The sequence below is a fragment of the Hypanus sabinus genome, chromosome 30 (genome assembly GCF_030144855.1).
Source record: "Hypanus sabinus isolate sHypSab1 chromosome 30, sHypSab1.hap1, whole genome shotgun sequence".
NCBI lineage: Eukaryota > Metazoa > Chordata > Chondrichthyes > Myliobatiformes > Dasyatidae > Hypanus > Hypanus sabinus.
In genome coordinates, this window is record NC_082735.1 from 32,503,906 (window position 1) to 32,525,867 (window position 21,962).

A 21,962-nucleotide genomic window follows, 5' to 3' on the forward strand; every position below is an offset into this window, starting at 1 on the left:
TGTATTCCTTCTGCTGTTTGGACTTTATCAGGGCTATATACCAACTATGATATTTATAATTAGCAGATAGTGGACTTTTACTATCTAATTACTTGAGTGTCTAGTGAGCCAACTATCAAACATCTCAACTTAGACACAAGGTACATGCCGATGAAACGACTGATGCAGTGCAAGGATGTCACCTGAGCAATAAATGCATTCTGACACATTGATAATTGGTATATTAGATACTACTAATGAGAATGTGATTATTCCAAGATTAATAACTTTTATTCAATTCATTGATATTTCATTATTTCATGATTTCACCACTAGAAGACAACATAATATGCGTTTCAGCTGAGAGACTGCAATAATGTCCTCAACTGTACAGGGCTGGAGCTGAAGCCTTAAAGCCAGACGAAAAGCAATTTCTGTACTTTCAAGTAGGATGTATTAATTAACTTATACTTCCTCCTTTTAGCGATTTACATGTAATGGCACCAAGATTTGTCATGAAGTTCTTCTCCTTCCACTGGGCAATGCAGTCATCAGAAATCCTGAGATCTACCTGTAAAATAAATAAGCATTGATTTTAGAAAATTATCTTTGCGCAACATTTAACAGCAGTAATGGAATGTGCAAAAGAGATAAATGCTTCCTCAAGGATTAGTTGTGGATTGCTCCAACAGAGCGAAGAAATAGCAGAGTCCATATTGTCCTCTTTTGTGCTACACAAAATTCTACGTTAGGAGTTATTAATGTTAATGTCTGGACTATACCAGATTAAATCTAAAAGTGATGTATTTGAACTAAAGTTTTCCTCACTAAGGTTTGAACATTATTCCAAAATTATCTTAAGGGAAATTATGATGCAGAATTGGTGGCATATCTTTTAGGGAATTGTCCTGACATTGTCACCTTGCATGTCAAACTTAGAAAATTCTACCTGAGACTGAATAGGATCATGACCACTAATTTACTGTGTGCAAAGGAATGGCGATTGTCAACTACCTCAGCCTCTAGAGGTTGCTACTAGTCCCACATCTGATCTGACGCAGCTCTCTCAAGGGAACTTACTGCTTCCATGATCAGCAGAGAGGGTCCTTTATCAGTCAAGTAATTCTCACCAATACATTTTGTTTTTTATAAAAGGTAATTATTTTGTTAAAGGAGAGCAAGACTACAAAAAAATCCTTTTCGCAACTTCTTCAGGGCCAAAGAGGTTTATTAGTTGCACGATCACTAATAATTCCTGTAAAAACTCACTTAACCCCCACCTGCATGATATAGTAATACTCATGAATTTTTATTTATGAAAATTCTTAAGTTTACGACTTGCAGTGAGTTTGTTCTTGTTTTACAAAGGCTACAAAACTGTTTATGGAGAAAGAAGACAGCATCGAGTCATGGTTCAATACAGCACAAGTACAGGCTCTTCAGCCCAACACTTAACATCCCACTGAACCTTGCCTACTATACTTCTAAACATTCCTATAAAGGTCATCCGTTATGTTTCAAGCAATGGGGACCAAGCCTATCCATAACTCAGACCTGCTGATCCTGGCCACTTCCTGCACTGTTTCCAGATTAACCCCACCTTTCCTCTGACACTATGACCAAAACTGCAATTTCAGTTGCAGTAAAAGGCTCAAAGGAATCTCCTGGCTTCTGATGAACTGTGCATATGCAGATATCAGAACACGCAGTTAGATTCACAGTGAATGCCATAACATTGCCAAGATTAAAGCAGTACAGGTAGGGCCACCCTCTCTTATGAATGTGAATAATTTTATTCCAGGTAGAAAATTAAGGCAGAGCTTTGCAGTAAACTGCACAAATACAAATTATCAGTTAAGGATGCCAGGCTCAGGAAGTGAAGTCAACTGTCACTAACAAATCTGATCAGTTAAAAGGCCAATACTGCCCACTAGAGGTAAAATGGAAAATAAACAACCAACCCATGAACACACATTTAAGTCTTACCATATAACAATTACAGCACGGAAACAGGCCATCTCGGCCCTTCTAGTCCGTGCCAAACGCTTACTCTCATCTAGTCCCACTGACCCGCACTCAGCCCATAACCCTCCATTCCTTTCCTGTCCATATACCAATCTAATCTTACTTTAAATGACAATACCAAACCAGCCTCTACCACTTCTACTGGAAGCTCGTTCCACACAGCTACCACTCTCTGAGTAAGGAAATACCCCCTCGTGTTACCCCTAAACTTTTGCCCCCAACTCTCAACTCACGTCCTCTTGTTGGAATCTCCCCTACTCTCAATGGAAAAAGCCTATCCATGTCAACTCTATCTATCCGCCTCATAATTTTAAATACCTCTATCAAGTCCCCCCTCAACCTTCTACGCTGCAAAGAATAAAGACCTAACTTGTTCAGCCTTTCTCTGTAACTTAGGTGCTGAAACCCAGGTAACATTCTAGTAAATCTTCTCTGTACCCTCTCTATTTTGTTGACATCCTTCCTATAATTCGGTGACCAAACAATACTCAGTGACCAGTGACAATGCTCCAAATTCAGCCTTACCAATAACTTGTACAATTTTAACATTACATCCCGACTCCTATACCCAGTGCTCTGATTTATAAAGGCAAGCATACCAAAAGCTTTCTTCACCACCCTATCCACATGAGATTCCACCTTCAGGGAACTATGCACCACTATTCCTAGATCACTCTGCGTTACCTTAATGAATTCTACTGAGAACAAAAACAAAACATACATTAATCTTAAAAAACCAGAAAACAGCAATCAAAATTCTTTGGACACACATGCGGAGAGAGACGTTGGAACATTTAGTTACAACTGGAAAGCTGGAAGGAAAAAGAAGCAGAGGCAGAGAAGGAAATTGATAGACGGATTAACATCATGGTTAGAAACAGAGGAGGCAACAACTACAATTCGGAGGGTCAGGTCAGTGATGAATGGAGAGATACGCCCGCCTACGCCAAACGGCAAGGCACCTGAACCTTAATGAATTTATTACTTGTTAACAACTTCCTCAATCCATACAAATCCTAAAGCTACTCTGTCCATCAGGCTAGATAATTACATTTATTTGCTTTCACAATTCCAATTTTTCTATATTTTCAGCTTGTTATTTGCTCTGAATTCCAGCAATTAAAGTCTCTTGTGTCTTCAAACTCATGCCGATGTTCCGAATCAGGAAGGGCTCAAGACAAAAATGCTTTCACTTTTATTCTTCAGCTTTGATTTGCAGAAATGCTCCAATGAATCCATTACATTCTAGACACATTAGTTGAAATTAATCATAAGGCTGAGATATAATGAGGCTGACATTGGTCTCTTGTGATGGTACTAAATGAACATTAGGAATTCACATGCACTTTTACCCCCACCAACCAATTTCTCCTCAAATCATTTACTCACCCGATTCCGGGTCTGCAGGTTCCTTCTTCTATTATACCAGGTGTTATTATCCTGTGTTTAAATTCTAACAGCTTTCAATCAATCCCTTCCCCTGCCACCAATTAATCACCTCTCCTGCCTATCCCCTCCCCCACCCCTTGATCTTTCCTCTGATTGGTTTTCCACCCTCACCCCACCTTCTTTATGGGGCCCCTGCCCCCTCCTTCTGCAGTCCTGACAAAGGGTCACTGCCCAAAACATTGACTGCTCATTTCAACGGATGCTGCCCGATCAGCTGAGTTCATCCACCTTGTTTGTATGTGTTACAATTAACTTGTTTCCTTCCTGTTAAACAAGGCAAAGAATCAATTTGACTAAAATCTACTCACTTGGTTACTTCTTAGGCACAGGATAAGCTTCTTGGATTAGTTGTTGCATCTCTGGAGTCTGAAACTTCTTCCTGATTGGGTCCAACAGCTTATTTAACATGACTTCCACAGAATTCTTCAGGTCCCCAGGATGGATAGTCTGAGGAGAAAATGTTTTAATCTATTAATACACATAAATACTAACTAAATGTGGATATTCATGCAAGTGACACTGCACCTGCCAAACTCTAAACAGGAATTAAATTGCAGCTTCAGGAGCAGTAGACATCAATGAGCAAGCTTCACAGAAGGTTGGGTATCACACAGTGAATGGTAGGGCACTGAGGAGTGTGGTAGAACTAAGGGATCTGGGAATACAGGGTCCATAATTCATTGAAAGCGGTGTCACAGGTAGATAGGTCATAAGGAAAGCTTTTGGCACTTTGGTCTTCATAAATCAAAGTATTGAGTACAGGAGATGGAATGTTATGGTGAAGCTGTATAAGACGTTGGTGAGGCCTAATTTGGAATATTGTGTGCAGTTTTGGTCACCAACCTACAGAAAAGATGTAAACAAGTTTGAAAGAGTACAGAGAAAATTTACAAGGATGTCGCTGGGTCTGGAGGACCTGAGTTATAAGGAAAGATTGAATAGGTTAGGACTGTAATCCTTAGAATGTAGAAGATTGAGAGGAGATTTGACAAAGGTACAGAAAATTATGTGGGGTATAAATAGAGTTAATATAAGCAGGTGTCTGAGGTTAGGTGGGTCTACAACCAGGGTTAAAGGTGAAAGATGAAAAGTTTAAGGAGAACATTAGGAGAAACTTCTTCACTCAGAGGGTCGCGAGAGTGTGGAATGAGCTGCCAGCACAAGCGGTGCATGCAAGCTCAATTTCAATGTTTAAGAGAAGTTTGGATAGGTACATGGATGGTAGGGGCATGGAGGGCTATGGTCCTGGTGCAGGTGATGGGAGTAGACAGGTTACATGGTTTTGGCATGGACTAGAGGGGCTGAAGGGGCCCTCTGTGCTATACTTCTCTGTTGTCTCCTTCTATAACAAGCATAGTTAAATTAAGTATTCAAAACAAGATATATCCAAAGTTATATCTTGAAATACCACAAAGTAACAAGTTTAATAATCTTTGTTAATATTACAGGAATTAATGTTAAATTACTTGATCACGGAAGTCACTTTCAAGTTGATTATATTCTACGTAGGTCTTCTCGCCACCCCACTTTTCATCTCTCAAAACTACAAATTCTGAAAGGGAGCAGAAAAAAATACATTTTATTGCAGTTGAACAGAAATAAAACTAGAGTTTAAAAATAAATAATGTATACATCAACTATCCTCTAAGTCAGGGGTTCCTGACCTGGGTCCACAGAACCCTTGATTAATGGTATTGGTCAATGGCACAAAAAAAGACACTTGCTCTAAGTTTTGACTGACATATAATATTGCAATAGCAAATCCCTTTAGTCATTCAAAATTAAACTTCCCGTTCTTCCAGTCACAGGTGCAATACAAAGCATATAAAAGCACAATAGGAAAAGTGGGCCTCCATTCCATATGAAATTGGCTGAGCTACCTTTGATTGTAACTCCTTTTCTGTACCAGTTTCCCATAGCTCTCAATTCCTTGATCTTTCAAATATCTACAGACAGCTTAATACATCCAATAATATGGCCTCAACCACCCTCTGGTGCTAGGAATTCCAGTAATTTGTTACCTCCTGAGAGAAGAAATGTATGTGCATCTAATTTTCTCACTTATTTTGCTGCCATAACCCCTTGTTTGTGACTCTTCCACCATGAAGTCATCTCAATATCCACCCTGTTAATTCCTAGGATAAAATAACTGAAGTGCAATGGCAACTTTCTGAATTCTGTGAAAGACTTGGTAAGCGACATAGTAGTCCAGATTTCATGAGGAAATGTTGAGAACATTATCAAGAATTGATTAATATTATCTTGTGTAATTGACACCTACATCAGTGTTTCAGTAAATGTGAATGTGGCAATCAAGGTGTTGGTGTAGATGGGAGTCTTGATGGACAGTGTGCCGAAGCTGTAGTTCATTGGAGCAATGACTCCTCTTTGGGTAGGGAAACTGTCCAAGGAACCTGCGCTGCATGGGAGTAGGCATAGCAAAAACTCTAGAGGAAAACAATTCCAATGAATTTTGGGAAAATGATCTAAATTTTTTAAAACATCAGTGCACCAGATGCATTTAATTTTCTAAAAAACTAATGACAACATTTTAATAATTTGTAATGGTTTTGTGGGAGCAGGTGGTGGATGATTGTACGAGCAATTGGTACGCGTCACAAATCCTGACTGGGTGACCACTGAAGTCAAGCAGACAATCTCTGAAGAGAATTGGTAATGGCTGGGGTCTCCCGTCTTGTAAAAAAAGGAGGAAATGGCAAACCAATTCTGGAGAAAAATTTGCCAAGAACAACATGATCATGGAAAGACCATGATCACGCACTTTATATGACACATCACATAACAACGAATGAATCGTTTTTGGAAATCTGAAGCATTCAGTTACACTTACAGCTGAATTGAAGAGTAAGAATGTTTCTGTGAATAGAAGTTTTTTTTTAATGGAAGTAGCTCACTTTGATTGCACTGTATGAAATTCTACATCTAACTAGGACCCTGCCATGCAGTATCAGACTAGGGTCCCACCCACCAACCTTCAAGCCAAGATTTTATCAGGCAAGTTTGTAAATCTTTCTGGCAAGTTGCAAATTCTATCCTATTGCAATGCAAGTACAGAAAAGTGCACAGAGTGGAGGAGCAAAAAAAAAGTACTTGAAAGATAAGAAAAGGAAAAATTAGAAATTTATTTCTGGAGGTAGAGGAAGCACTTGGAGATATGTTGCATCTTAGATCACCGCCAACCGCTTGAACAATACTTTCTGTACATTGGAGATTTACTGCTCCCCGGCTATTCTTCAAATTGACACTCATGTCCCAAAAGGAGTAGTGTCAAATGTTTTTGGAAATTAAATAACGGCTGATCACTATATCAAACGCACTTATCAATGTTTGAACCTGCTGTCCCATCTCACTACATTTTACATCAGCCTTTATTGTGAAAGATACTAGCAGTATGCCAGAAATTTGACTGTGTCAGAGAGGCAGAAGTGAGTGTAGTTGCCGTCACTAAGGAGATCACTTGGACCAGATGGACAATACCCCAGGGTTCCGAAAGACATAGCTGAAGAGATTGTGGGTGCATTAGTAATGATCTTTCAAGTATCATGAGATTCTGGAATGGTTCCAGAGGACTGGAAAACTGCAAATGTCACTCCACTCTTTGAAAGGGAGGGAGGGAGGCAGAAGAAAATAAATTATAGGCAAGATAGCCTGACTTCAATGGTTAGGAAGAAGTGGGAATCCATTAAGAATGAAGTTTCGTGCTACTTGGAGGCACATGATAAAGTAGGCCAAAGTCAGCAAGGGAAAATCTTGTCTGACAAATAGAGGAAATAACATGCAGTACATATAGGCAGAGTCAGTGGATGTTGTTTACTTAGATTTTCAGAAGGTCTCTGACATGGTACCACACACGAAGCTACTTAATAAGATAAAATTACAGGAAAGCTACGAGCATCAACAGAAGATTGGCAGAGGCCAAGAGATGGAAAAAAGGAGACCTATTTTGAACCTACCAGATTCAGCAATTAAACCTGAAGACTTCACCAATTCACAACTTGGACTGAACTGTAGATTAAGAAAAGGCAAAAGATAGGAGTGTGTCTTTCATGATAAACTCACTGTGGTGCTCATACCACAGAGGGATGTGTCATGCTCTAGTTCCTCCAACCTGAAACATCTCATAATTAAGTGCCAACTGTTCTATTTAACAAGGAAGTTCTCCCTGACAGTTACTGCAAATCGCCGACTGTAATCAGACATGAATGCATCTTGCCATCAACAAACAAAAAATAGTCCACCCTGACACATTTCAAATCATAGTCAAGGGACTTCAATCAGGCTTGTTTGAAGAAATCTCTGTCCAATAACTATCAGCATATAATCTACACCACCAGACATCCCAACACACTAGACCGCTGCTATACTACGATGAGGAATACCCAACGTTCCATGCCCAGACCACATCTTGGGAAATCTGATCACTTGACTGCCCTTCTCCTACCTGCACGCAGATAGAGGCTAAAGACAAGGCTCTTTAGCTGTAAGAACAACAAAGAGGTCTTTGTGGGAGGCAGAGAAACAGTGACAGGATTGCTTCAAGTCAGTGAACCAGGCCATTAGAGGATCTGAAAGAACACACCACGGGCATCATGGACTTCATAAGAACAATTGTGGACTAGCGTGTCGCCCACAAAATCATTCAGGCTTCCCCATCCAGAAGCCCTGGATGAACCATGAAATCTGCAATCTGCTGAGGGCCAGATCAGTAGCACTCAGGTCTGGTGACCAAGATACAAGAGGTCCAGGTATGATATCCAGAAAGCCATCTCACAGGTAGAGTGGCAATTCCAGACTAAACTTCAATCATTGAAGGATGCTCAATAGCTGTGGCTGGGCTTGAATGCTATCACCTCTTACAAAGTGAAACCAAGCGATATAGGTAACAAGGCTTCGCTTTCAGATGAGTTCAATGCCTCTTTTGCTCACTTTGACCATCAAAACATGGAGGAATCTCCATGACCTCCCACAACCCTTCAGTGACCCTGTGATTTCGGTCTGAAGCCGACATGAGAACATCCTCCAGGATGGTGAACCCACAGACATTATTCTGCCCAGATGACAGACCTGTCCAAGTACAAAAGACCTATACTAATCAACTGGCTGGAATGTTCACCGATATCTTTAACCTCTCACTTCAGCAGTCTGAGATACTCACCTGCTTCAAGCAGGCTTCAATTTTACCAGTGCCTAAGAAGAACATGGTAACCAGCCTCAATAACTATTGTCCACTGTTATGTTTTGAGAGGTTGGTAATGAAACCTATTAACTCCTGCCTGAGACGTGACTTGGACCCACTCCAATTTGCTAACCACCACAACAGGTCCACAGCAGATGTCATTTCATTGGCTTTCCAATCACCCCTGGAAAGCAAAGATATTAGGATGCTCTTTATCAACTACAGCTCAACATTCAATACTATCATCCCCTCAAAACTAAACAATAAGCTTCAAGACCTTGGCCTCAATACCAGCTTGTGCAATTGGATCGCTTGCAGACCCCAACTGGTTCAGATAGGCAGTAACATCTTCACCATGATCTGCATCAGCACAGGTATGCTTAGCCCCCTGCTCTGCTTGCTTTACAGTTATGACTGTGTGGCTAAGTGCAGCACCAATGCTATGTTCAAGTTTGCTAACGGCACCACTGCCATAGGCCAAATCAGCATATAAGAAGGAGACTAAAAACCTGGCTGCCAGAGAGAGCTGTGGAGGCCAAGTCATCGAGTGTATTTAAAGCAGAGGTTGATAGGTTCTTGGTTAGTCAGAGCATCAAAGGTTACAGGGCGAAGGCAAGAGAATGTAGTTGAGAGGGATAGTAAATCAACCACGATAAAATGGCAGAGCAGACTCGATGGGCCAATTGGCCTAATTCTGCCCTTATGCCTTAAGGTCTTACACACTCCACACATTTGAATCTTTTCCAGAAAAACTACACCGAATATTTAATGCTGCCAACATCATTACTCTTCACAATTTCACCTCCCTTTGCATGCCCCATAGCCTGTACAATACTTTCTCAAATTTCCCTCATTGGTTACTCTTACATTTAATTTCTCCTCATGACTTCCCAGTTAAACATTTTGCTTCCTAAAGCTCTCAGGTGGCATGGTTGCGTAGCTGTTAGCACAACCCATTCCACTGCCCTTGACTGGGGTTCAATTTCCCAATGCTGGCTGTATGAAGTTTGTACATTCAATGTGGGTTCCCTCCAGGTGCTCCCATTCCTCCCACATTCCAAAAACATACAAGTTAGGGTTAGTAAGATATCGGCATGCCATTTTGGCACCGGAAGCATGGTGACAATTGCTGCTTGCCCTCAGACTGTTCTGGTTGTTGACACAAATGACACATTTCACTGTATGTTTCGATCTTTAAAATCTTTAATCCTTAATCTCAACCCTCAGTCTTACTCTAATTAACATTTTAAACCTTTTGATCTTTTAATTGATATATTTTCTTTGGAAATGTTTGGCAAATGGCTTGACTAAATTTGTTGTTAAAGGCTGGCATTTGCTAGGTAACGCCAATGGCATTCTGCATGCCAAATTCACTGCCCATGCAAAGTGGAAATGGCACAATCTCTATTATCGTTCAATCTGGACCAATCCTTAACCAATCAGATAAAGTGACTGTGACAGATAAAGCATTCAGTTCTGCAAGTACAGGGCAGTGATCATCTTTGGCCAGAAACAGAAGTATAACTTATTCTCACCTCCATACAATGGAAACAAGACATGCCTCACAAAGGACAAAACACCATTGTTCTCCACATTGCCAGGTTCACAGAACGCCTTTTTTAACTTCTTTTTTACATCTTCCCTGTCATCAAGCAGATCAATTTTGGATTCCTAAAAGCAACATTTACTGCATTATCAAAGAGACTACCAAAGCAATTACATTCAGTATTTTGTGTCTTTTGCTTTACTTTTCGTATATAAATATGATAACACCACTATCTTCTTCTAAGATTTCCGTTACATTTCTGACTTGTTACAGAATCAAATTCTGGCTTAACAGTATATATAGACTGATTAACCATTCAATGGTTTATATCTTGTGAGAGCCGAGGAATTTTTTTCTAAGAATCAAGACATTAGCAGATATTCATACCACAACATCCATTTTCTAAGCATTAAGGGCAATTTGAGTGGCATGGTAGCATAGCGGTTAACACAACGGTTTACAGTACAAGTGACCTGGGTCAATTCCTGCCACTGCCTGTAAGGAGTTTGTATGTTCTCCTTGTGACTGCCTGGGTTTGCTCCTGATGCTCCGGTTTCCTCCCACAGCCCAAAGGCCTACTGGTTGGTAGGTTAATTGGTCACTGTAATTGACCTGTAATTAAGCTAGGGTTAAATCGGGGTTTGCTGGGCGGCATGGCTTGAAGGGCCAATTCCATGTTGTATTTTAATAAATAAATAAAGTTTAACATCACTGTCTTTCCTATTCTCTCCTGACATAGATGGAAGCCATTTAATCCTTCAGGCTTATGATGCAGTTTGGAGTGAACACATTAATCCCATTCCCCAAACACATCAGGGTGACACCTAGAGAACATGATCCCCATTAGATACGATATCATTAGCCTGTATCACCTCGGGGCCATTACTTTCCCTTTCTTGTTGAATTTTATTCTTATTTTTGGATGACGATCTAGTTATGATTTATAACAAGCCATGGGCATTTACAATTTTGTTTCTCAATTAGTAAAATTATCCAGAACAATAGAAATTGAAATCAATACCTCTTCTGAGGAGCTCATTTTCCCTCCAGTCAGGCCTGGGACCATAGGGTTCATTAAATGAATGCGCTTGGAATACCCAAGAGCTGGAAGGTACTGAAGAAAGAACAATTAAGAGTTAAATACATCCAGATACTGCTTGAAGATTTTAGCATTCTGCAACCAAAAGTTGGTGTCCACCTGAACTGAGAGGAGGACTGATAATCTTAAAAAACATTTGCATCATCCTGACAACGTTGTTTAGAAAGCTTTATCGTCAAAGTATCTCTGAAGATTACTAATAGATTACTTACGAGTTATGTTTAATCCTGTTAAATTTTATAAAGTGATAACTCTAGATTTAGATGATCAATGAAGTTATGTAATCTAAAGAGTTGTCATTCAGATCTAGCAAGATATCAACATTAATAGCATAGGGTATCATATATTAATTCCATGTTTAATAATGTGATCAAAAACTAAGCCAATGAATAGTCTCAAAAGTACAAGGAAAATGCAAAGAGAAAGAAGTTGTTACATTTTAGACATCACATTCTATAAATCAACAACTGTTGTGCATTGAATTAAGTTATTTAAATTTTACATTTTTATCATCATTTGCTTGGTCCTTGAAGCAACTGAAGCAGCAGCATCTTGAAACAATAACATAGGGAATATTCAGCATTTCAAATGAATCTTAAAAATTGCATTTTCCAATAAGATATTAATATTTCTAAAGATTTAAAATATATGCAATTAATAACCTATCCAGACATCTCCAGCTGCATTACTCATAACATTGAATGCTAGTTCTGGCAAGACCAACAGACACTTGGTCTCATAAAGCACAGATCATTACAAATTACTTTAGATCAAGTAAAATAACTGAGGTATTATGCTTGTAACATTGGAAACACAGTCATCAGTTTACATATATCAAGTTTCCAAAAAACAGCAATATTATGTTAGTTGGAGTTTATTGAGGACAAAGCTTTATCAGGGCACCAAGAATCACCCATTGTTTTAGGTTTTATTGTGGGATCCTGGTTTAACATCCTATACGAGAGATGCCAGCTGCAGATGGTGCAGCAAATCCCATCCCTCTAAATCTTGAACTAGAGAAATAACCTAGATTATAAATTCAGATTTCTATGACAAGGTATTCTTAATGTAACTGAACAAAAAAAATGCGTACTTTTCCAATAGATACAAAAATTTCCTGTTGAACTCAGCTGAAAATCAACTGTATTGCAACACAAAATTTGAAATGCTCCTCTGAAAGGACACCCCCCAAATATCATTCTGTAAATAATTCTAACTTTTAAACTGGAAGTTGAATTCTGGGATGTGCTTTTGCAACCTAATATTTACAGAGTTGTTCTGGGACAAGAGGACATTCTAGTCTTTGCCAGTTCCAAGTAAATCATTGGATCTGCTCTTACACCTTTGCAAACCAAATTATTCTCCAAGTAAGAGATGCTGAACTCTTCTTCCGCAGGTTCCGTCTCCGAGCTTACTTCTTTGACAAGGTCTCTCTTACCCCCACCGATGACCCCTTCTCCCGTCTTCAACCCTCCTCCTTTTCATGGACACCCCGCTCTGGTCTTCTGCCTGCTCTGGATCTTTTTATTGCTAATTGCCAAAGGGACATCAACTGTCTTGACTTCACCACACCCTGTTCCAATTCCAACCTCACTCCTTCCGAACGCTCTGCTCTCCGCTCCCTCCGCACCAATCCCAACCTCCTATAAAACCTGCTGATAAGGGGGGAGCTGTTGTTGTCTGGCATACTGACCTCTACCTGGCCGAGGCACAGCGACAACTCTCTGATACCTCCTCTTATTTACCCCTTGATCATGACCCCACTAAGGAGCACCAGGCCATTGTCTCCTATACCATCACCAACCTTATCAGCTCTGGGGATCTCCCATCCACTGCCACCAACCTCATAGCTTCCACACCCCGCACTTCCCGTTCCTACCTCCTACCCAAGATCCACAAACCTGCCTGTCCAGGTAGACCTATTGTCTCAGCTTGCTCCTGCCCCACTGAACTCATTTCTGCATACCTTGACACTGTCTTATCCACCCTTGTTCAATCTCTTCCCACCTATGTTCGTGACACTTCTCATGCTTTGAATTTTTTCAAAGATTTTAAGCTCCCTGGCCCCCACCGTCTTATTTTCACCATGGACATCCAGTCCCTATATACCTCCATCCCCCACCGAGATGGTCTCGAAGCTCTTCACTTTTTTTGGATTCCAGACCTAACCAATTCCCCTCTACCACCACTCTCCTCTGTCTAGCGGAATTAGTTCTTACTCTCAATAATTTCTCCTTTGGCTCCTCCCACTTCCTCCAAACCAAGGGTGTAGCCATGGGCACCCGTATGGGTCCCAGTTATGCCAGCCTTTTTGTTGGCTTTGTGGAACAGTCCATGTTCCAAGTCTATACCGGTATCCATCCCCCTCTTTTCCTTCGCTACATCGACGACTGCATTGGCGCTGCCTCTTGCACACATGCTGAGCTCATCAACTTCATTAACTTTGCCTCCAACTTTCACCCTGCCCTCAAATTTACCTGGTCCATTTCCAACACCTCCCTCCCCTTTCTTGATCTTTCTGTCTCCATCTCTGGAGACGGCCTATATACTGATATCAACTATAAGCCTACAGACTCTCACAGCTAACTGGACTATTCCTCTTCCCACCCTGTCTCTTGCAAAAAGGCTATCCCCTTCTCACAATTCCTCCGTCTTCGCCACATCTGCTCTCAGGATGAGGCTTTTCATTCCAGGATGAAGGAGATGTCTTCCTTTTTTAAACAAAGGGGCTTCCCTTCGTCCACCATCAACTCTGCTCTCAAACGCATCTCTCCCATTTCCCGCACATCTGCCCTCACCCCATCCGCCCACCACCCCACTCGGGATAGGGTTCCCCTTGTCCTTACCTACCACCCCACCAGCCTCCAGGTCCAACGTATAATTCTCCGTAACTTCCGCCACCTCCAACGGGATCCCACTACCAAACACATTTTTCCCTCTCTCCCTCTTTCCACTTTTCACAGGGATCGCTCCCTACGCGACTCCCTTGTCCACTCGTCCCCTCCATCCCTTCCCACTGATCTCCCTCCTGGCACTTATCCTTGTAAACGGAACAAGTGCTACACCTGCCCTTACACTTCCTCCCTCACCACCGTTCAGGGCCACGGACAGTCCTTCCAGGTGAGGCAACACTTCACCGGTGAGACGGCTGGTGTGGTATACTGCGTCCGGTGCTCCCGGTGTGGCCTTTTATATGTTGGTGAGACCTGACGCAGACTGGGAGACCGTTTCGCTGAACACCTACGCTCGGTCCGCCAGAAAAAGCAGGATCTCCCAGTGGCCACACATTTTAATTCCACGTCCCATTCCCATTCTGATATGTCTATCCATGGCCTCCTCTATTGTCAAGGTGAATCCAAACTCAGGTAGGAGGAATAACACCTTATATACCGGCTGGGTAGCCTCCAACCTGATGGTATGAACATTGACTTCTCTAACTTCCGTTAATGCCCCTCCTCCCCTTCTTACCCCATCCCTGACATATTTAGTTGTTTGCCTGTTCTCCATCTCCCTCTGGTGCTCCCCCCCCCCTCTTTCTCCCTAGGCCTCCCGTCCCATTATCCTTTCCCTTCTCCAGCTCTGTATCACTTTCGCCAATCATCTTTACAGCTCTTAGCTTCATCCCACCCTCTCTGGTCTTCTCCTATCATTTCACATTTCCCCCTCCCCCCACTACTTTCAAATCTCTTACTATCTTTCCTTTCAGTTAGTCTTGACGAAGGGTCTCGGCCCAAAACGTTGACAGCGCTTCTCCCTATAGATGCTGCCTGGCTTGCTGTGTTCCACTAGCAGTTTGTGTGTGTTGTTTGAATTTCCAGCATCTGCAGATTTTGTGTATTCTCCAAGTTATTTATTGAGATACAGCGCAGAGTAAGGAGTTTGTACGTTCTCCCTGTGACAGAGTTGGTTTCTGTGCTAAGCTCTTCCAGCCACGGCAGCCAGCAACCCTGGATTTAATCCTAGCCTAATCACAGGACAATTTGCAATGACCAACCAATCTACCAACCAGTACATCTTTGGCCTGTGTGAGGAAATCTAAGCACCTGGAGGAAACCCACGCAGTCATGGGAAGAACGTACAGGCAGCGGGTGGGAATTGAACCCAGGTTGCTGGTATTGTAAAGTAACCACTACACTAATGTACCTTAATAAATTTCACATCCAACCAACTCGCTCAACCTTTCCTCATAAAACATGACAACAATATGACAAGCACAGTTAGACATTCAATACTGCAACTGCTTAATATTTCAAATAACTGTAAATATTTTGATAACAGTAGTACCTTTTCTGCAAAGGTGAATATTTTCCTCTGATCAATCCCACCAAACTGTGCATCAACCTTCAAATACTCTTCATCTAGGGCCTAAAAGGAGTGAGAAAATATTTTTAAAAAAACAACGTTAACACTTGGGATTAAAATAAAATAAAACTTTTAAAGTTTTCAATTAATGAAAATATTGAAGCTTTGAAAACAAAGAAAGCTGTTAATAAAATGAATTACTTGCCACACAAGATCATTTCAACATTTGAACAGGGCTGGCATCACAGGTTTATTTTAACCTAGGGCCCTATGGGGGGTTTTTTTGTAATTTATTTTTTTTAATTGAAGTTCATCATCAAACATTTCCATAAGATGTATTTCAAACATTGTACATATATATCACCAATCTCCACATAGTATTTATCTGAGGTATACACATAGAAAAGAGTGGAAAGAAAAAACAAGCAAAAGGAAAGAACTATGTACAAGTAGGGAGTGATTTTTTTTAAAACAACAGATTCATTGATTTGTGAGAATAAGATCAGGCCTATGAGGCATTATGTAGTTAAACCATTTTTCCCAGTATGAATCAAATTGTTCCAGCTTATGATTAACAGATGCTGTTATCTCCTCCATTTTGTAGATGTCCATTGTAATTTCCATCCATGCATTTAAAGTTGGGCTCTCCTGTGATATCCATTTCCTAGTAAGAGTCTTTTTACCAGCCACCAACACAATATTCATTAAATATTTATCTCTTTTCAACCATTCTTGAGGTATATATCCAAAATATATAAGGGTATTTCACATTTAAAGATGTCTTGTAGGGCATTGTGTATCCCCCTCCAATAGTCTTCGATAACAGGGCAGTCCCAAAAAATATGATATGATTTGCATTTTGATTTCCACAATTTCTCCAGCAAACAGGGAGGTTACTATCATAATGGGATTTCTGAGAGGGTGTAATAAAATATCTTATTAAGTTTTTCCATCCAAATTCCCTCCATTTCTGTGAACTGGTACACTTCCATTGATACCTCCATATTATTATCCATTCTTCCTCAGATATAATTATCCCTCCTTCCTTCTCCCATTTTATTTTAATGTATGAAGTCCAATGTGTTTTAAGATTTGACAACTCCTTATACATGCTTGAAATGATTCTACTACCATTATCTGAATTATATGCTTTTATAAATAGCTCTATCAAGCATGTACTTACCTTTGTTACAATAAGTGTCTTATTAACATATTGTCACATCTGTATATACCGATAAAAACCTTGTTTTTTGAATGTGTTTCTCTTTAAGCATTTCAAAACTGAACAGTGTTCCTTCTTTCATCATGTTGCAAAGGACTGTTATTCCTTCAGCTGTCCAGTCCTTAAACCTAGCATCCAATTTATTTGGTGTAAAATCCGAGTCATATCTCCCTCTAGATTATATTCTTTTATAGCAGTTTTCCATATTTTAAGAGTCAATTTCACCCATGGGTTATCAATAGTATTGATGTACCTTTGCAGGTTGTTATCTGCCAAAATTGCTTGTATGGGGATGGGAAGTACCCGCTTGTCAATGTTTTTGAGCTGTGCAGCAAAATAATAATCTCTAAGAGAAGGTAGGCCCCATCCCCACTTTTCCTTTGCTAATTGCAAAGTTTTGAGACAAACCCTAGGCCTTTTTCCTTGCCAAATATACCTTGATAACATCTTGTTCCATTCATGGAATTGATTTTGATTAATCTCTATTGGTAGGGTCTGAAAGAGATATAACAGTCTGGGCAGTATATTCATTTTAATAGACTCAATCCTTGAACTGAGACTGAAAAACGAATCATGTTCCATCTTGCCATATCTTCCTTATTTTTTTATATTAAAAAAACCTAAACCTAAAAAACCTAAAAACCTTAGGAACACCACTGGGATTGTGAAATGAGCCCAGCAGAGATTGCACTTTCTGAGGAAGCTTAAACAGGCATCACTCCCCACTAACATCTTAACTACATTCTACAGAAGAGTGGTTGAGAGTGTGCTGACCTTTTGCATCACAACCTGGTACTCCAGTGTAGTGCTGCCAACAAAAAACCCTTGCAGAGGGTGGTTAGGGGAGCAGAGAAGGTTATTGGGGCCTCCCTACCTTCTGTCCAAGACCTCTTTCAGAGTCGATGCCTCCAGAAGACACGGTACATCATTAAAGACCCCTCACACCCTCTCCATGAACTGTTTGTTCTTCTGCCATCAGGTAAACGTTACAGGAGCATCAAAAGTAAAACCACAAGGCTACTAAACAGCTTCCTCCCACAGGCAGTCAGACTGCTAAATAGCTGCTCTACCTGACTCTGCTTTGGACACTTTTAACTTGCACTGGACACTTATAACTTGTTTTTAACTGACATGTGGCTATTGCGTTTTACTATTTATTGTTATGTCTATTATTTACTGTTGCGTTTGTTATGTTATGATTGCACTGCTCCTGGGAAACGCTGTCTCATTCAGCCCTGCAGAGCTGATGTATGGTTAGAATGACAATAAAGTTTTTGAATCTTGAATAAAGGCTGATAATTACATTCTGATAATTCTGCCAAATCTTTTGGCATAATGATGTCCAAATATTTGAAAGGCTCTGTTTGCCACGCCCAGGGTTATCTACTTTCAGTTTCTCTTGGTGGGTTATAGTAATATGAAAGTAATTGGGTTTTATCTATGTTGATCTTGTATCCTGTTAATTGACCATATTGTTCAAACGATTGCATCAGCTTAGGTAAAGAGTATGTTGGTTGCTCTAGATAGATCAAAATGTCATCCGCGTAACAAGCCAATTTATGCTCTGTCCCTTTAATAGTAATTCCCCTGATATCTACATTTTGTCTGATGTATTGAGCTAATGGTTCCAGACATAATGCAAAGAGTAGCGGTGACCATGCATAACCCTGTCTTGTGCCCCTTTCTAGGGTAAGACTATTTGATAAATATCCATTGATTTTAATCCTAGCAGTAGGGTTGTCATATAGTATCTGGATAATTTTAATAATTGTGGCTTGGAAACCAAATCTATGTAAAACTCTGTAAAGAAAATTCCAATTAACCGACTCAAATGTCTTTTCAGTGTCCACGTTTCTCATTATTGCTTCGATTTTATTTTTTTGTATATGATCCATAATGTGAAGTGTCCTTCGTATATTGTCTTGTGTTTGGCATTGTCGTATAAAACCTGTCTGATCGTTACATATCAGTATGGGTAGAAACTCCTCTAATCATTTGGCCATGATGGAGGTAAATAACCTATAATCTACATTAAGAACAGATATTGGTCTAAATGACCCGCATTCCATTTTTATCCTTGCCTTCTTTCGGTATAGCTGAGATTATCGCTTCCTTCATTTGTGCTTCCTTCATTGTGGCATTTGTGCTTTTTTTTTAAGAGCCCAGATCAGTGTGGGGAGTAAAGCAGGAATTAACTCATTTTTAAATTCTTTGTACCACTCTGCCGTATACCCATCTGATCCTGGTGACTTGCTTAATTTAAGCCTACTGTTATGAGTGATGGACAGACTTGATGGACAATGGGGTGCAGAGTTAACCATTCCCCCTCCCCCCCGAGAACTACGGACTATTGCTGCTGTGACGCTGCTATTGAGAGAGAGAGAGAGATAAAGCCCAGGCAAGAACATCTGCTACAGATAAGAGGGGGAGGGAGACTGTTGATTTACTGTATTATGACTCTTCCTGGATTATTTACCTTCTACTACAAGGACTGTACTTTGCTCATTAACGTTCCTCAGGAGATAGCAGGAGTGGCCTGATTTGATGGGCACGGTCATTCAAAGTTGATGGATAGCTGAGACCCCGTGAGTGGGGATAAAAGACAGGTCTGGAGAGACACCCTTCAGACACACTAGTGGACACTGACTGAGTGTTGGGAACCCACAGAAAGGTGGGGGGCTTCAGAGACCGAACCAGGAGATCGGTCAGTAAAACTCACAGTGTTACAGCAGGGCCGGTGGGGACTTGTGTGTGTGTCCACTCATGCCAGAGTGACGAGTCCACCACAGAAGACCAGAGGGGTCATAACTGAATGACCACAACGACACGACTGGTTAAGAAAGCAACAAAAGGTTTGCCTGCCGCAGCTGTTGCTGTTACATCTCGCTCGCGCTCTCTCTTTCTCTCCAATGATTTCAATACAACCATAACTACTTCAGCATTTATGAACTGAACTCTATACTTTCCTATGACAATTCATTTACCCCTAGACATCAATAGAGCTTGTTTATTATTATTACTCCTACACTTTTAGGTTTATTACTGTTAACTTGTTTTATATGTATATTTGCATTTTTGTTATTGTATTGTGTAGTTTACTAATAAACACCTTTAGTTTGGTACCACCAGACTCCAACGGATTCTTCTTCCTCTGCTGGTCAGACACACAGGGTACGTAACACTACTAATTGCAGCTTTTAACTCAACTTCAGTTATGTCAGCACTCATCATTCTATTTTGTTCTTCGCTTAAAGTGGGTAACTAGAGAATTCAAGAAGGTGGCAATTTGGGTTATGCTTCCCCCTGGAACTTTGGAATATAGAGTTTTGTAAAACACTTCAAAAGCTTCTTGAATTTCACTTAGCTTATTTTTTATCATTTTCGTTCTTGGGTCCCTAATTCTATGAATTGTATTTTCTGCTATCTTTTTTTTTTCAGTTTCCACACCAGTATTTTCATAGACTTTGATCCACTTTCATAATGTCTCTGTTTCAGAAACATTAAATTTTTCCTGATTTCTTGTGTAGCCAAACTATTAATTTCATTCCTAATTCTTTAAATTTCCCCTAATGTATCCTGTACCAAATTCAATTTGTGTTTTTTCTCTAGTTCCTTCAGCCTATTTTATAATTCCTCTAATGTTTTATTCCTTATTTTTTTCTTATATGAAGATATCATTATAATTTTCCCTCTTAAAACAGCCTTCAGAGTATCCCATAAAATGGGAGGTGAAACCTCTCCATTGTCATTAAATTCTAAGTAGAGGCCAATTTCTTTTTTAATTTGTTCCTTAAAGTACGGATCATTGAGTAGACTTGAATTTAGTTTCCAAATAGTATTCTTTGGTTGTAGGTCAAAATCAACAGATAAATATATAGGTGCATTCACTTACATCTATTGTTCCAATTCCACAGGTGTTTATTTTGTCTTTGTCTTTTCCAAATGTTATGAAACAGTCTATTCTTGTACATACAGAATGGGAAGCAGAATAATGAGTGTAATCCCTTCTGTCGGGGAAAAGGTCCCTCCATATATCAATTAGACCAACATCCTCAATAAACTGTATTAACTTTCTTATGTAAGGATTTTGTTTCATAGGCTTTTCTATTGGAAGAGTAAGTTTGGTTGTAATTGTAAATTTAAGTCTCCCCCACATATCAGGAGACCTTCTGTTTCCGCTACCATAATATCAGTAATTTTCTGAAAGAAACCAATATCACTTCCTGGGGGTGCATATATATTCAATAGAGTAACTGAATTTCCATCTATATTCCCCCTTACCAGAATGTATCTGCCCTCTTTATCTCCCATTTCGAATGCTTTTTCAAAAGTTAGCTTACTTGAGATAAGAATAGCAACTCCTCTCCTATGTCCTGATTTATATGAGGAGAAAACAAATTAGTGAAGCCCATTCTCTTTAGTTCTCTATGCTCATTATCACAAGCCCTCCGCTCCTTCGGGAACGTTGTAAATTCTGTTATCTTTCCACCATATTCGTCCCTCCAGGTCAAGCAGTTTATCTTCTTGTTGATTTAATATTTTTATTGCCTTACTTAGTATCCGTTCCACGTTTTGAACTCGATCTTCCACCTTCACAATTCGAGTCTCTGTCACCGCTATTTTTTGATTGATGTTGGTGAGCTCTGACTTAATATCATGTAGCTGCTGTTTTATATATTTCTGGAACTCCCCTATCTCTTTCAAAATTTCGATCATATTTGCCGCTTCGCCTGAACAAGGCCCAGCGTCCGTCTCGCTAGCACACGTTCGGGTAGGAGAGCCGCTCGCTGCACTCCTCTCAGCTGCAGGCTCCGCAGTGTCGCTTTTTTAATTTCCATTCTTTTTCCCCATTCTTGCTCCTCTTATCAGTTCAAATACTTTTGAAAAATACTATATTTGATGGGTTAATGGGGCTTAATACGCGTTTTTCCGGAGGAGCTAGTGACTTAAACCGCCATTCTCGACGATGATGTCACTGGAACCCAGCCCTATGGTTTTGAACAGGCTACAAAAGGTTGTGCTTTTATTAAAATATAAATGAATGACTGAAAAAAAAATCAAAAATGAATAAGTAATATTTCAGACATCATTTGAACACCTGGTTAATTACCCACGAATTTACATATGAGAAATGGAAATTCCT

At 40.1% G+C, this 21,962-nt stretch overlaps 1 protein-coding gene across 1 annotated transcript in view; it reads right to left on the minus strand.

Moving 5' to 3' along the window:
• Positions 1-248: 248 nt before the first annotated feature.
• LOC132383521 (tyrosine--tRNA ligase, cytoplasmic-like) overlaps positions 249-21,962 on the minus strand; it is a 37,336-nt gene continuing 15,622 nt past the window's right edge. The window contains exons 6-11 of the mRNA XM_059954610.1: positions 15,580-15,660; positions 11,218-11,310; positions 10,186-10,321; positions 4,920-5,005; positions 3,762-3,900; positions 249-550 (exon numbers count right to left, since the gene is read on the minus strand). Coding sequence (XP_059810593.1) covers positions 3,766-3,900; positions 4,920-5,005; positions 10,186-10,321; positions 11,218-11,310; positions 15,580-15,660 — 531 coding nt within the window. The 3' untranslated portion in view covers positions 249-550; positions 3,762-3,765. The remainder of the gene's footprint in view (positions 551-3,761; positions 3,901-4,919; positions 5,006-10,185; positions 10,322-11,217; positions 11,311-15,579; positions 15,661-21,962) is intronic.